This window comes from Argopecten irradians, chromosome 11 (genome assembly GCF_041381155.1).
Source record: "Argopecten irradians isolate NY chromosome 11, Ai_NY, whole genome shotgun sequence".
Classification (NCBI taxonomy): domain Eukaryota; kingdom Metazoa; phylum Mollusca; class Bivalvia; order Pectinida; family Pectinidae; genus Argopecten; species Argopecten irradians.
In genome coordinates, this window is record NC_091144.1 from 6,001,745 (window position 1) to 6,015,540 (window position 13,796).

A 13,796-nucleotide genomic window follows, 5' to 3' on the forward strand; every position below is an offset into this window, starting at 1 on the left:
GGTAAAGCGTGTTGATTAATTTCGATGTGGGACGTTAGCTGGGTCCCCTGGCACGTGTGACTAATGACCTGTCTTGTTATTACACAGGGCAGAATTTTCTCACTGATTTATAAACACTAGATGTGTTATGTGTCCACACATACGTAAAAAATAACCTAATTATTGAAATGTTTACGTCACACAGCATGGCTAAATACTACAGAATAAAACACCTCGTTAGATACACTCAGCTGGAAAAATACTACAGAATAAAACACCTCGTTATATACACTCAGCTGGGAAAATACTACAGAATAAAACACACTCAGCTGGGTAAAATACTACAGAATAAAACACCTCGTTATATACACTCAGCTGGGTAAAATATACAGAATAAAACACCTCGTTATATACACTCAGCTGGGTAAAATACTACAGAATAAAACACCTCGTTAATACACTCAGCTGGAAATACTACAGAATAAAACACCTCGTTATATACACTCAGCTGGGTAAAATACTACAGAATAAAACACCTCGTTATATACACTCAGCTGGGTAAAATACTACAGAATAAAACACCTCGTTATATACACTCAGCTGGGTAAAATACTACAGAATAAAACACCTCGTTATATACACTCAGCTGGGTAAAATACTACAGAATAAAACACCTCGTTATATACACTCAGCTGGGTAAAATACTACAGAATAAAACACCTCGTTATATACACTCAGCTGGGTAAAATACTACAGAATAAAAACACCTCGTTAAATATACAACCACGTTTTACACTCAGCTGGGTAAAATACTACAGAATAAAACACCTCGTTATATACACTCAGCTGGGTAAAATACTACAGAATAAAACACCTCGTTATATACACACAGCTGTGTAAAATACTACAGAATAAAACACCTCGTTATATACACTCAGCTGGGTAAAATACTACAGAATAAAACACCTCGTTATATACACTCAGCTGGGTAAAATACTACAGAATAAAACACCTCGTTATATACACTCAGCTGGGTAAAATACTACAGAATAAAACACCTCGTTATATACACTCAGCTGGGTAAAATACTACAGAATAAAACACCTCGTTATATACACTCAGCTGGGTAAAATACTACAGAATAAAACACCTCGTTATATACACTCAGCTGGGAAATACAAAACTTTACACTACAGAAAATACTACAGAATAAAACACCTCGTTTATAATGAAATGTTTACGTACACTCAGCTGGGTAAAATACTACAGAATAAAACACCTCGTTATATACACTCAGCTGGGTAAAATACTACAGAATAAAACACCTCGTTATATACACTCAGCTGGGTAAAATACTACAGAATAAAACACCTCGTTATATACACTCAGCTGGGTAAAATACTACAGAACAAAAACACCTCGTTATATACACTCAGCTGGGTAAAATACTACAGAATAAAACACCTCGTTATATACACTCAGCTGGGTAAAATACTACAGAATAAAAACACCTCGTTATATACACTCAGCTGGGTAAAATACTACAGAATAAAACACCTCGTTATATACACTCAGCTGGGTAAAATACTACAGAATAAAACACCTCGTTATATACACTCAGCTGGGTAAAATACTACAGAACAAAAACACCTCGTTATATACACTCAGCTGGGTAAAATACTACAGAATAAAACACCTCGTTATATACACTCAGCTGGGTAAAATACTACAGAATAAAACACCTCGTTATATACACTCAGCTGGGTAAAATACTACAGAATAAAACCTCGTAAACAACACTGGTAATACTCGTAAACATCGTTATATACACTCAGCTGGGTAAAATACTACAGAATAAAACACCTCGTTATATACACTCAGCTGGGTAAAATACTACAGAATAAAACACCTCGTTATATACACTCAGCTGGGTAAAATACTACAGAATAAAACAATAAACACCTCGTTATATACACTCAGCTGGGTAAAATACTACAGAATAAAACACCTCGTTATATACACTCAGCTGGGTAAAATACTACAGAATAAAACACCTCGTTATATACACTCAGCTGGGTAAAATACTACAGAATAAAACAATAAACACCTCGTTATATACACTCAGCTGGGTAAAATACTACAGAATAAAACACCTCGTTATATACACTCAGCTGGGTAAAATACTACAGAATAAAACAATAAACACCTCGTTATATACACTCAGCTGGGAAAATACTAAATACTACAGAATAAAACACCTCGTTATATACACTCAGCTGGGTAAAATACTACAGAATAAAACACCTCGTTATATACACTCAGCTGGGTAAAATACTACAGAATAAAACACCTCGTTATATACACTCAGCTGGGTAAAATACTACAGAATAAAACACCTCGTTATATACACTCAGCTGGGTAAAATACTACAGAATAAAACACCTCGTTATATACACTCAGCTGGGTAAAATACTACAGAATAAAACACCTCGTTATATACACTCAGCTGGTAAAATACTACAGAATAAAACACCTCGTTATATACACTCAGCTGGGTAAAATACTACAGAATAAAACACCTCGTTATATACACTCAGCTGGGTAAAATACTACAGAATAAAACAATAAACACCTCGTTATATACACTCAGCTGGGTAAAATACTACAGAATAAAACACCTCGTTATATACACTCAGCTGGGTAAAATACTACAGAATAAAACAATAAACACCTCGTTATATACACTCAGCTGGGCTAAATACTACAGAATAAAACAATAAACACCTCGTTATATACACTCAGCTGGGTAAAATACTACAGAATAAAACACCTCGTTATATACACTCAGCTGGGTAAAATACTACAGAATAAAACACCTCGTTATATACACACAGCTGGGTAAAATACTACAGAATAAAACACCTCGTTATATACACTCAGCTGGGTAAAATACTACAGAATAAAACACCTCGTTATATACACTCAGCTGGGTAAAATACTACAGAATAAAACACCTCGTTATATACACACAGCGGTGTAAAATACTACAGAATAAAACACCTCGTTAGATACACTCAGCTGGGTAAAATACTACAGAATAAACCACCTCGTTATATACACTCGCCTGGGTAAAATACTACAGAATAAAACACCTCGTTATATACACTCAGCTGGGTAAAATACTACAGAATAAAACACCTCGTTATATACACTCAGCTGGGTAAAATACTACAGAATAAAACACCTCGTTATATACACACATATGTGTAAAATACTACAGAATAAAACACCTCGTTATATACACTCAGCTGTGTAAAATACTACAGAATAAAACACCTCGTTATATACACACAGCTGGGTAAAATACTACAGAATAAAACACCTCGTTATATACACTCAGCTGTGTAAAATACTACAGAATAAAACACCTCGTTATATACACTCAGCTGGGTAAAATACTACAGAATAAAACACCTCGTTATATACATTCAGCTGGGTAAAATACTACAGAATAAAACACCTCGTTATATACACTCAGCTGTGTACAATACTACAGAATAAAACACCTCGTTATATACACTCAGCTGGGTAAAATACTACAGAATAAAACACCTCGTTATATACACACAGCTGGGTAAAATACTACAGAATAAACCACCTCGTTACATACTCTCAGTTTGGTTTTATATGCTAGTGCCTGAAATTTGACTAACTCTGTCTATACAAGGTAATAAAACTTAGAGTTGGTTACTGTCTGCTGCACTACCTGGACACATACCATATAGTCAGCTAATTAATAGAAACCAAACCTTTAAATACAAATGTAGAGATAAATATTGGACTACTTTAAGTTAGCATTTGCTGAAAATGGAATTCTGAATGGGCGACAAAAAGCAAGGTTATTTGAAATTGTGCATAACATCCCATAACTGTCGATTGTTTAATAAACCATTATATATGTAATCTGATTTGTAAATTCAGAGCGTTAAATTCGTGTATGAATTTGCTTCGAGTAATGCTTATCATTCCAAACTGGTGACATATACATTTTTGTACAGCATGAATCTTAAAAATAGATTCCGTTTATGTGGACGTGTAGCTAGTAGGGTGTGTGTGACCGGCCGCTGTATGTCCAGTCACGTCTCTGGAGGGTCAGTCCGATACAGCAGACCAGGCGGAACGGCAGCTAGCGTGTAGAGGCGTCATTGTACCGTTAGGCCATCAATAGGGTCTATGGCGCTCACATAGATAACTTGTTGTGTCCGTGAAAATTAGGTTAACTGCCTTTTTAACGCAAAGTGCACTAATCATAGAGATGTTTCTGTTAAAAAATATATTCCAATAGCGAATCAAAAAATATTGTTTAATGTTTTTAGTTAATCGTTTGCCATTCGTACTTGAAATGAAGAAGCATGCTCCTCTCAAAAGTATGGTCAAATATGACAAGTTGTAAAATTTTGTTTTTTTCTGTTGCCTTCTGGTTCTCCTTACAGAGCTCGTGTTTAATCGTTTAATTGTCAATTTTTATCAATATTTATAGCACTGGGCATATTTCAGAATAGGTTACAGCTTATTGCTTGGATTCTTATTCCATATAAGAAGTTGTGGTGAAAACTGGTTGCTAGAATTTAAATGTAGCTTATCATCGACCGTTTAGGTACAGGTAAAATCTGGATGAAGCTCCAGCAACGCTAAACTGATATCATCAATCATAAACAGAGGGCATTCTTAGCACCAATAAAGTGTTTCCTACAGAAACCTATTTTGCAAGGTGACTAGAAAGTAGTCATATTTAGCTGACGCTACAGCGATAAAATTCCTACTAAGCAATTGTTATTTGAAAATGTGGAAGCACTAAACGACTTCTCGAAGGTCAACAAATGTACCTTATATTTATTCATTTCTTGACCTGATGTCGATTCTGAATCCAATTTAATATGACAGAGAATGTTTATAGAATTCGACCAGACGTGATTGGCCATTGATGCAGAATTTGTATAGGAAGTTGGGTCATGGTGTTGCATTATAATCACTGACATATTTAAAAATGTTATTTTTTTCTGTTCACATGGCTCCCTACCTTAAAGACACAGTTACTGGGTCCCTACCTTAATGACTCAGTTACTGGGTCCCTACCTTAATGACTCAGTTACTGGGTCCCTACCTTAATGACTCAGGTACGGGGTCCCTACCTTAATGACTCAGTTACTGGGTCCCTACCTTAATGACTCAGGTACGGGGTCCCTACCTTAATGACTCAGTTACTGGGTCCCTACCTTAATGACTCAGGTACGGGGTCCCTACCTTAATGACTCAGGTACGGGGTCCCTACCTTAATGACTCAGTTACTGGGTCCCTACCTTAATGACTCAGGTACGGGGTCCCTACCTTAATGACTCAGGTACCGGGTCCGCACCTTAATGACTCAGGTACAGGGTCCGCACCTTAAAGACTTAGTTACGGGTCTTACCTTAATGACTCTGGTACGGGGTCCGCACCTTAATGACTCAGGTACGGGGTCCCTACCTTAATGTCTCAGTTACTGGGTCCCTACCTTAATGACTCAGGTACGGGGTCCCTACCTTAATGACTCAGGTACCGGGTCCGCACCTTAATGACTCAGGTACGGGGTTCGCACCTTAATGACTCAGGTACGGGGTCCCTACTTTAATGACTCAGGTACGGGGTCCGCACCATAAAGACTCAGTTACGGGGTCCCTACCTTAATGACTCAGGTACGGGGTCCCTACCTTAATGACTCAGGTACGGGGTCCGCACCTTAATGACTCAGTTACTGGGTCCATACCTTAATGACTCAGGTACGGGGTCCGCACCTTAAAGACTCAGTTACGGGGTCGTACCCTAATGACTCAGGTACGGGGTCCGCACCTTAATGACTCGGTTACGGGGTCCTACCTTAAAGACTCAGTTACTGGGTCCCTACCTTAATGACTCAGGTACGGGGTCCGCACCTTAATGACTCAGGTACGGGGTCCTACCTTAATGACTCAGGTACGGGGTCCCTACGTTAATGACTCAGGTACGGGGTCCCTACCTTAATGACTCAGTTACGGGGTCTTACCTTAAAGACTCAGGTACGGGGTCCGCACCTTAATGACTCAATTACGGGGTCCGCACCATAAAGACTCAGTTACTGGGTCCCTACCATAAAGACTCAGTTACTGGGTCCCTACCTTAAAGACTCAGTTACGGGGTCCTACCTCAATGACTCAGTTACGGGGTCCGCACCTTAAAGACTCAGGTACGGGGTCCTACCTTAATGACTCAGTTACGGGGTCCGCACCTTAAAGACTCAGTTACGGGGTCCTACCTTAATGACTCAGTTACGGGGTCCGCACCTTAAAGACTCAGGTACGGGGTCCCTACCTTAATGACTCAGGTACGGGGTCCGCACCTTAAAGACTCAGGTACGGGGTCCGCACCTTAAAGACTCAGTTACTGGGTCCCTACCTTAATGACTCAGGTACAGGGTCCTACCTTAATGACTCAGGTACAGGGTCCGCACCTTAAAGACTCAGGTACGGGGTCCCTACCTTAATGACTCAGGTACGGGGTCCCTACCTTAATGACTCAGGTACGGGGTCCGCACCTTAATGACTCAGGTACGGGGTCCGCACCTTAATGACACAGGTACGGGGTCCTACCTTAATGACTCAGGTACGGGGTCCCTACCTTAATGACTCAGGTACGGGGTCCGCATCTTAAAGACTCAGGTACAGGGTCCGCACCTTAATGACTCAGGTACGGGGTCCGCACCTTAAAGACTCAGTTACTGGGTCCCTACCTTAATGACTCAGGTACGGGGTCCGCACCTTAATGATTCAGATATGGGATCCCTACCTTAATGACTCAGGTACGGAGTCCTACCTTAATGACTCAGGTACGGGGTCCCTACCTTAATGACTCAGGTACAGGGTCCGCACATTAATGACTCAGGTACGGGGTCCGCATCTTAAAGACTCAGGTACAGGGTCCCACTTTAATGACTTAGGTACGGGGTCCGCACCTTAATGACTCAGGTACGGGGTCCGCACCTTAATGACTCAGGTACGGGGTCCGCACCTTAATGACTCAGGTACGGGGTCCGCACCTTAATGACTCAGGTACGGGGTCCGCACCTTAATGACTCAGTTACGGGGTCCCTACCTTAAAGACTCAGGTACGGGGTCCCTACCTTAATGACTCAGGTACGGGGTCCGCACCTTAAAGACTCAGTTACTGGGTCCCTACCTTAATGACTCAGTTACTGGGTCCGCACCTTAAAGACTCAGTTACGGGGTCCGCACCTTAAAGACTCAGGTACGGGGTCCCTACCTTAATGACTCAGGTACGGGGTCCCTACCTTAATGACTCAGGTACGGGGTCCCTACCTTAATGACTCAGTTACGGAGTCTTACCTTAATGACTCAGGTACGGGGTCCGCACCTTAAAGACTCAGGTACGGGGTCCTACCTTAATGACTCAGGTACGGGTATTACCTTAATGACTCAGGTACGGGATCCCTACCTTAAAGACTCAGTTACGGGGTCCTACCTTAATGACTCAGGTACAGGGTCCGCACCTTAATGACTCAGGTACGGGGTCCGCACCTTAATGACTCAGGTACGGGGTCCGCACCTTAATGACTCAGGTACGGGGTCCGCACCTTAATGACTCAGGTACGCGGTCCGCACCTTAAAGACTCAGATACCGGGTCCGCACCTTAATGACTCAGGTACGCGGTTCCTACCTTAATGACTCAGGTACGGGGTCCGCACCTTAATGACACAGGTACGGGGTCCGCACCTTAATGACTCAGGTACAGGGTCCGCACCTTAATGACTCAGGTACGGGGTCCGCACCTTAATGACTCAGGTACGGGGTCCGCACCTTAATGACTCAGGTACGGGGTCCGCACCTTAATGACTCAGGTACAGGGTCCGCACCTTAATGACTCAGGTACGGGGTCCGCACCTTAATGACTCAGGTACGGGGTCCGCACCTTAATGACTCAGGTACGGGGTCCGCACCTTAATGACTCAGGTACGGGGTCCGCACCTTAATGACTCAGGTACGGGGTCCGCACCTTAATGACTCAGGTACGGGGTCCGCACCTTAATGACTCAGGTACAGGGTCCGCACCTTAATGACTCAGGTACGGGGTCCGCACCTTAATGACTCAGGTACGGGGTCCGCACCTTAATGACTCAGGTACGCGGTCCGCACCTTAAAGACTCAGGTACCGGGTCCGCACCTTAATGACACAGGTACGGGGTTCCTACCTTAATGACTCAGGTACGGGGTCCGCACCTTAATGACACAAGTACGGGGTTCCTATCTTAATGACTCAGGTACGGGGTCCGCACCTTAATGACTCAGGTACGGGGTCCGCACCTTAAAGACTCAGGTACGGGGTCCGCACCTTAACGTAGGGTTGACTTGGTTTTAACCTAGGGCGGATAATCTTGTGCTGTCATACAGTTTTGATAATTTTGACAACGCAATGTTCTCGAATTTGATAACAAACGACATATTCGATGCCAATCAATCAAGCTAAATAAAAGGACAAGAAAATTTCTTGCACCATCACATCACAAAGAAATTGATAATTATGAAACTTGAGTTTCTGTGGTGGTGGATAGATATGCTACCTAGGGAATTAAAAAAAACCATAATCAAGTTTGAAGTATTGTTTACTTGTCAAGCTTGAGTCAGCGTTTTTATTGTTTTCGTGTTTCACAGATGATACGCCTGTGGAGGATAAAGGTAACCAAGTATACTGCATGTGTATGTTGTTATTGTGTGGTTCATCTCAGGGTTTGTGATAGAAGTAATGAACCGAGTCTGGGCGTCTCAGCATGTTATAGTAACCCCAGGGTTTGTGATAGAAGTAATGAACCGAGTCTGGGCGTCTCAGCATGTTATAGTAACCCCAGGGTTTGTGATAGAAGTAATGAATCGAGACTGGGCGTCTCAGCATGTTATAGTAACCCCAGGGTTTGTGATAGAAGTAATGAACCGAGTCTGGGCGTCTCAGCATGTTATAGTAACCCCAGGGTTTGTGATAGAAGTAATGAACCGAGTCTGGGCGTCTCAGCATGTTATAGTAACCCCAGGGTTTGTGATAGAAGTAATGAATCGAGTCTGGGCGTCTCAGCATGTTATAGTAACCCCAGGGTTTGATATGATATGGCGTCTCAGAATGTTATAGTTACCCCGGGGTTTGTGATAGAAGTAATGAACCGAGTCTGAGCGTCTCAGCATGTTATAGTAACCCCAGGGTTTGTGATGGTTTGTGATAGAAGTAATGAATCAAGACTGGGCGTCTCAGCATGTTATAGTAACCCCGGGGTTTGTGATAGAAGTAATGAACCGAGTCTGGGCGTCTCAGCATGTTATATTTACCCCGGGGTTTGTGATAGAAGTAATGAATCGAGACTGGGCGTCTCAGCATGTTATAGTAACCCCAGGGTTTGTGATAGATGAAATGAACCGAGTCTGGGCGTCTCAGCATGTTATAGTAACCCCAGGGTTTGTGATAGATGAAATGAACCGAGACTGGGCGTCTCAGCATGTTATAGTAACCCCAGGGTTTGTGATAGAAGTAATGAACCGAGTCTGGGCGTCTCAGCATGTTATAGTAACCCCAGGGTTTGTGATAGAAGTAATGAACCGAGTCTGGTTGTCTCAGCATGTTATATTAACCCCAGGGTTTGTGATAGAAGTAATGAATCGAGACTGGGCGTCTCAGCATGTTATAGTAACCCCGGGGTTTGTGATAGAAGTAATGAACCGAGTCTGGGCGTCTAAAAATGTTATATTAACCCCGGGGTTTGTGATAGAAGTAATGAATCGAGTCTGGGCGTCTCAGCATGTTATAGTAACCCCAGGGTTTGTGATAGATGAAATTAACCGAGACTGGGCGTCTCAGCATGTTATAGTAACCCCAGGGTTTGATATGATATGGCAACTCAGCATGTTTTAGTTACCCAGGGGTTTGTGATAGAAGTAATGAACCGAGTCTGGGCGTCTCAGGATGTTATAGTAACCCCAGGGTTTGTGACATCCTCGATACTCCAGGGGTTCCGATCACTTACGATCTCTACACCCCTGGACTATCTCATAATGAAATTGAAGGCAGCTCAGCTGAAAATATTTGACCAATCACAGACCAGCAAAGATTTCCTTTGAAGACTACAGAGAGAGCGACGCCCAACTTCAAAGCCACATAGTCAACCACAGTGTACCGTTATACGGTTCTTTTGATGTACATCAAAGGACTAAATTACCTGTTCTGTTCTGTTGCCTCCAGTTTACGATGAGATAGTCCAGGGGTGTAGAGATCGTAAGTGATCGGAACCCCTGGAGTATCGAGGATGGGTTTGTGATAGAAGAAATGAACCGAGTCTGGGCGTCTCAGCATGTTATAGTAACCCCAGGGTTTGTGATAGAAGTAATGAACCGAGTCTGGGCGTCTAAAAATGTTATTGTAACCCAGGGGTTTAATATGATAGGGCGTCTCAGCATGTTATAGTAACCCCAGGGTTTGTGATAGATGAAATTAACCGAGACTGGGCGTCTCAGCATGTTATAGTAACCCCAGGGTTTGATATGATATGGCAACTCAGCATGTTTTAGTTACCCAGGGGTTTGTGATAGAAGTAATGAACCGAGTCTGGGCGTCTCAGGATGTTATAGTAACCCCAGGGTTTGTGACATCCTCGATACTCCAGGGGTTCCGATCACTTACGATCTCTACACCCCTGGACTATCTCATAGTGAATTTGAAGGCAGCTCAGCTGAAAATATTTGACCAATCACAGACCAGCAAATATTTCCTTTGAAGACTACAGAGAGAGCGACGCCCAACTTCAAAGCCACATAGTCAACCACAGTGTACCGTTATACGGTTCTTTTGATGTACATCAAAGGACTAAATTACCTGTTCTGTTCTGTTGCCTCCAGTTTTACGATGAGATAGTCCAGGGGTGTAGAGATCGTAAGTGATCGGAACCCCTGGAGTATCGAGGATGGGTTTGTGATAGATGAAATGAACCGAGTCTGGGCGTCTCAGCATGTTATAGTAACCCCAGGGTTTGTGATAGAAGTAATGAACCGAGTCTGGGCGTCTAAAAATGTTATTGTAACCCAAGGGTTTAATATGATAGGGCGTCTCAGCATGTTATAGTAACCCCAGGGTTTGTGATAGATGTGATGAACCGAGTCTGGGCGTCGCAGCATGTTATATAAAGTAATCCCGGGGTTTAATATGATAGGGGGTCTCAGCATGTTATTGTAACCCCAGGATTTGATATGATAGGCGTCTCAGCATGTTATAGTAACCCCAGATAGGTGATAAGAGGGGTTGTCTGATAGAGAGTTGATAAGAGGGGTTGTCTGATAGGTAGTTGATAAGAGGGGTTGTCTGATAGGTAGTTGATAAGAGGGGTTGTCTGATAGAGAGTTGATAAGACGGAATGTCTGATAGATAGTTGATAAGACGGGTTGTCTGATAGATAGTTGATAAGAGGGGTCGTCTGATAGATAGTTGATAAGACGGAATGTCTGATAGGTAGTTGATAAGAGGGGTTGTCTGATAGGTAGTTGATAAGAGGGGTTGTCTGATAGAGAGTTGATAAGACGGAATGTCTGATAGATAGTTGATAAGACGGGTTGTCTGATAGATAGTTGATAAGAGGGGTCGTCTGATAGATAGTTGATAAGAGGGGTTGTCTAATAGATAGTTGATAAGAGGGGTTGTCTGATAGATAGTTGATAAGAGGGGTTGTCTGATAGATAGTTGATAAGACGGAATGTCTGATAGATAGTTGATAAGACGGGTTGTCTGATAGATAGTTGATAAGAGGGGTCGTCTGATAGATAGTTGATAAGAGGGGTTGTCTGATAGATAGTTGATAAGAGGGGTTGTCTGATAGATAGTTGATAAGACGGAATGTCTGATAGATAGTTGATAAGAGGGGTCGTCTGATAGATAGTTGATAAGAGGGGTCGTCTACTAGATAGCTGATAAGAGATAAGGTAGTGATAAAGAGTGAGATAATATAAACTAACACAAGAAATATCTTACCTGGAGTTTTGATTAACACCAAAATGAATGGTCAGGCATTTACCTGTTACTAATAACATCATGATTTTACTAATACACGCTTACCATAGTAGTTTACTAGTTTTAATAGCATGCCTCCATAAATAAGGAAATCGGTATTAATTAATGTGAATTCATGAATATATTAAAGTATTTATAGAGTATACGCATTAGGTTTAATTTATGGTAGGTTCCCTTAATTATTGATGGTAATGGGATGTGAAGCCCGTACCTAGCCTGGTCATTAGACGGATGTCACTGGTAGACGTATTTAGCTTTACGAATGTGACCAGGAGGTTAGAACATTGTAATCTGATACATCATTATGACTTCAGAGAAGATAGTCCTTTGTTTTAGAATGCGGTTTGTGGTACATGCACTATCATAAACACTTAGCTTCTGTTCAAAACGGACTTGAAATGGTTTTTATTTCATTTAGTTTTACGATATTACAACAGTTTGTTTTGATGAAGTTTGAGGACATTATTCCTTGGACGTATTCTGTTATGTGCACGATGATTTGAGTATATTATCTTTGGAGGCAAAGTTGTGCTTTTCTCCGATTTTCTTTTGATTTCATTACAGGCAAAATTATTGACGACAAAGGCATTTCAACAACGTCACCTCCGCTGGAGTTTGAGAAACCGAAAGTGAAGAGTTCCGGAAGCGGATATCCCAATGTGAATTTCCGGTCAAAAACATTAGGTAACATTCTTGTTTATACAAATATTGCTCAATGGTTAAGATTTTATGATAATTTACGAACAAAATCAGCATCAACTGTAAAGTTCTAAGCTTTTTTTTTTTTTTTTAAATTTACCCCTTTGGTCTAATGTGACAATAAAGTACTATGTAGCCGGTTATTTTCACAGGTCAAAATTTTCGTGATTTGATCTAAAAACGAGAAAATCAAGTTTTATTGGTTTTAATTTTTCGATCCAGCTAGGGTTATGTATGATTCAACCATTTCTTTGCCTAATATTTCATGAATCAAATTAAAGCAATTTTAGCAATGTTCATCGAAAACGTGAAAATACCCAGCTATACGGTATTAATACCGCACATAGTTCTGTAATGTGAAAACCCTCAGATTTCCATTGCAGCAAAAACAATCACCGTATGGGCTTATATCTTACAGATTCCCGCCCAAAATCCATTGACGTCACCAAGGAAACGGATGTAGGAGACCAGCAATTGGATTTTGAAGGTAAAGTTTTTATAACAATAGATTCGACATTATTTGTCTAAATATCTTGACGCTTTCCCCCCAATACACACGTATTTCAAAATTATAAGAACATATTTTATTTCTATTTCAGTCAGAAAACCAAAGCTGATATATTCTTCTAGGGTAGATGTAGGATCAACCGGAAAAGACAAAAATGTAAAGCCAAACCGGAACCGGAAGTCGTTACCATCACTGTCTGATCTGAGTAATTCGGACTCAGAGTGTAAGACTCCAGGTAATGATCCCTTATAATATCGTACAAATTTTATTGCAATGAAAGGATTCAACATACTGATGACTGAGGTTAAGTAATATTTTAAGATTGTGTCTGTTACAACATGTTTTTCTATCTTGTTGTTTGAAGTGTCAAGTTATAATGCATTTACTTATTGTAATAAGCGTAGATCGTAGGTGCGATGATGGTAATGATTTTTTAGGAAATAATTCAAATGAATCTATATTTATATATATATATATATGTAT

The 13,796-nt window shown here is 41.2% G+C and overlaps 1 protein-coding gene across 2 annotated transcripts in view; it reads left to right on the forward strand.

Annotated features, from left to right (window-relative positions):
• Positions 1-13,796, forward strand: part of LOC138334369 (serine-rich adhesin for platelets-like) — a 38,953-nt gene that overhangs the window by 11,446 nt on the left and 13,711 nt on the right. Inside the window, exons 2-5 of one of the 2 annotated variants that reach the window (XM_069283034.1) lie at positions 8,722-8,745; positions 12,671-12,790; positions 13,224-13,292; positions 13,405-13,548. In XM_069283034.1, coding sequence (XP_069139135.1) covers positions 8,722-8,745; positions 12,671-12,790; positions 13,224-13,292; positions 13,405-13,548 — 357 coding nt within the window. The remainder of the gene's footprint in view (positions 1-8,721; positions 8,746-12,670; positions 12,791-13,223; positions 13,293-13,404; positions 13,549-13,796) is intronic. The other variant, XM_069283035.1, reaches the window with a different exon arrangement.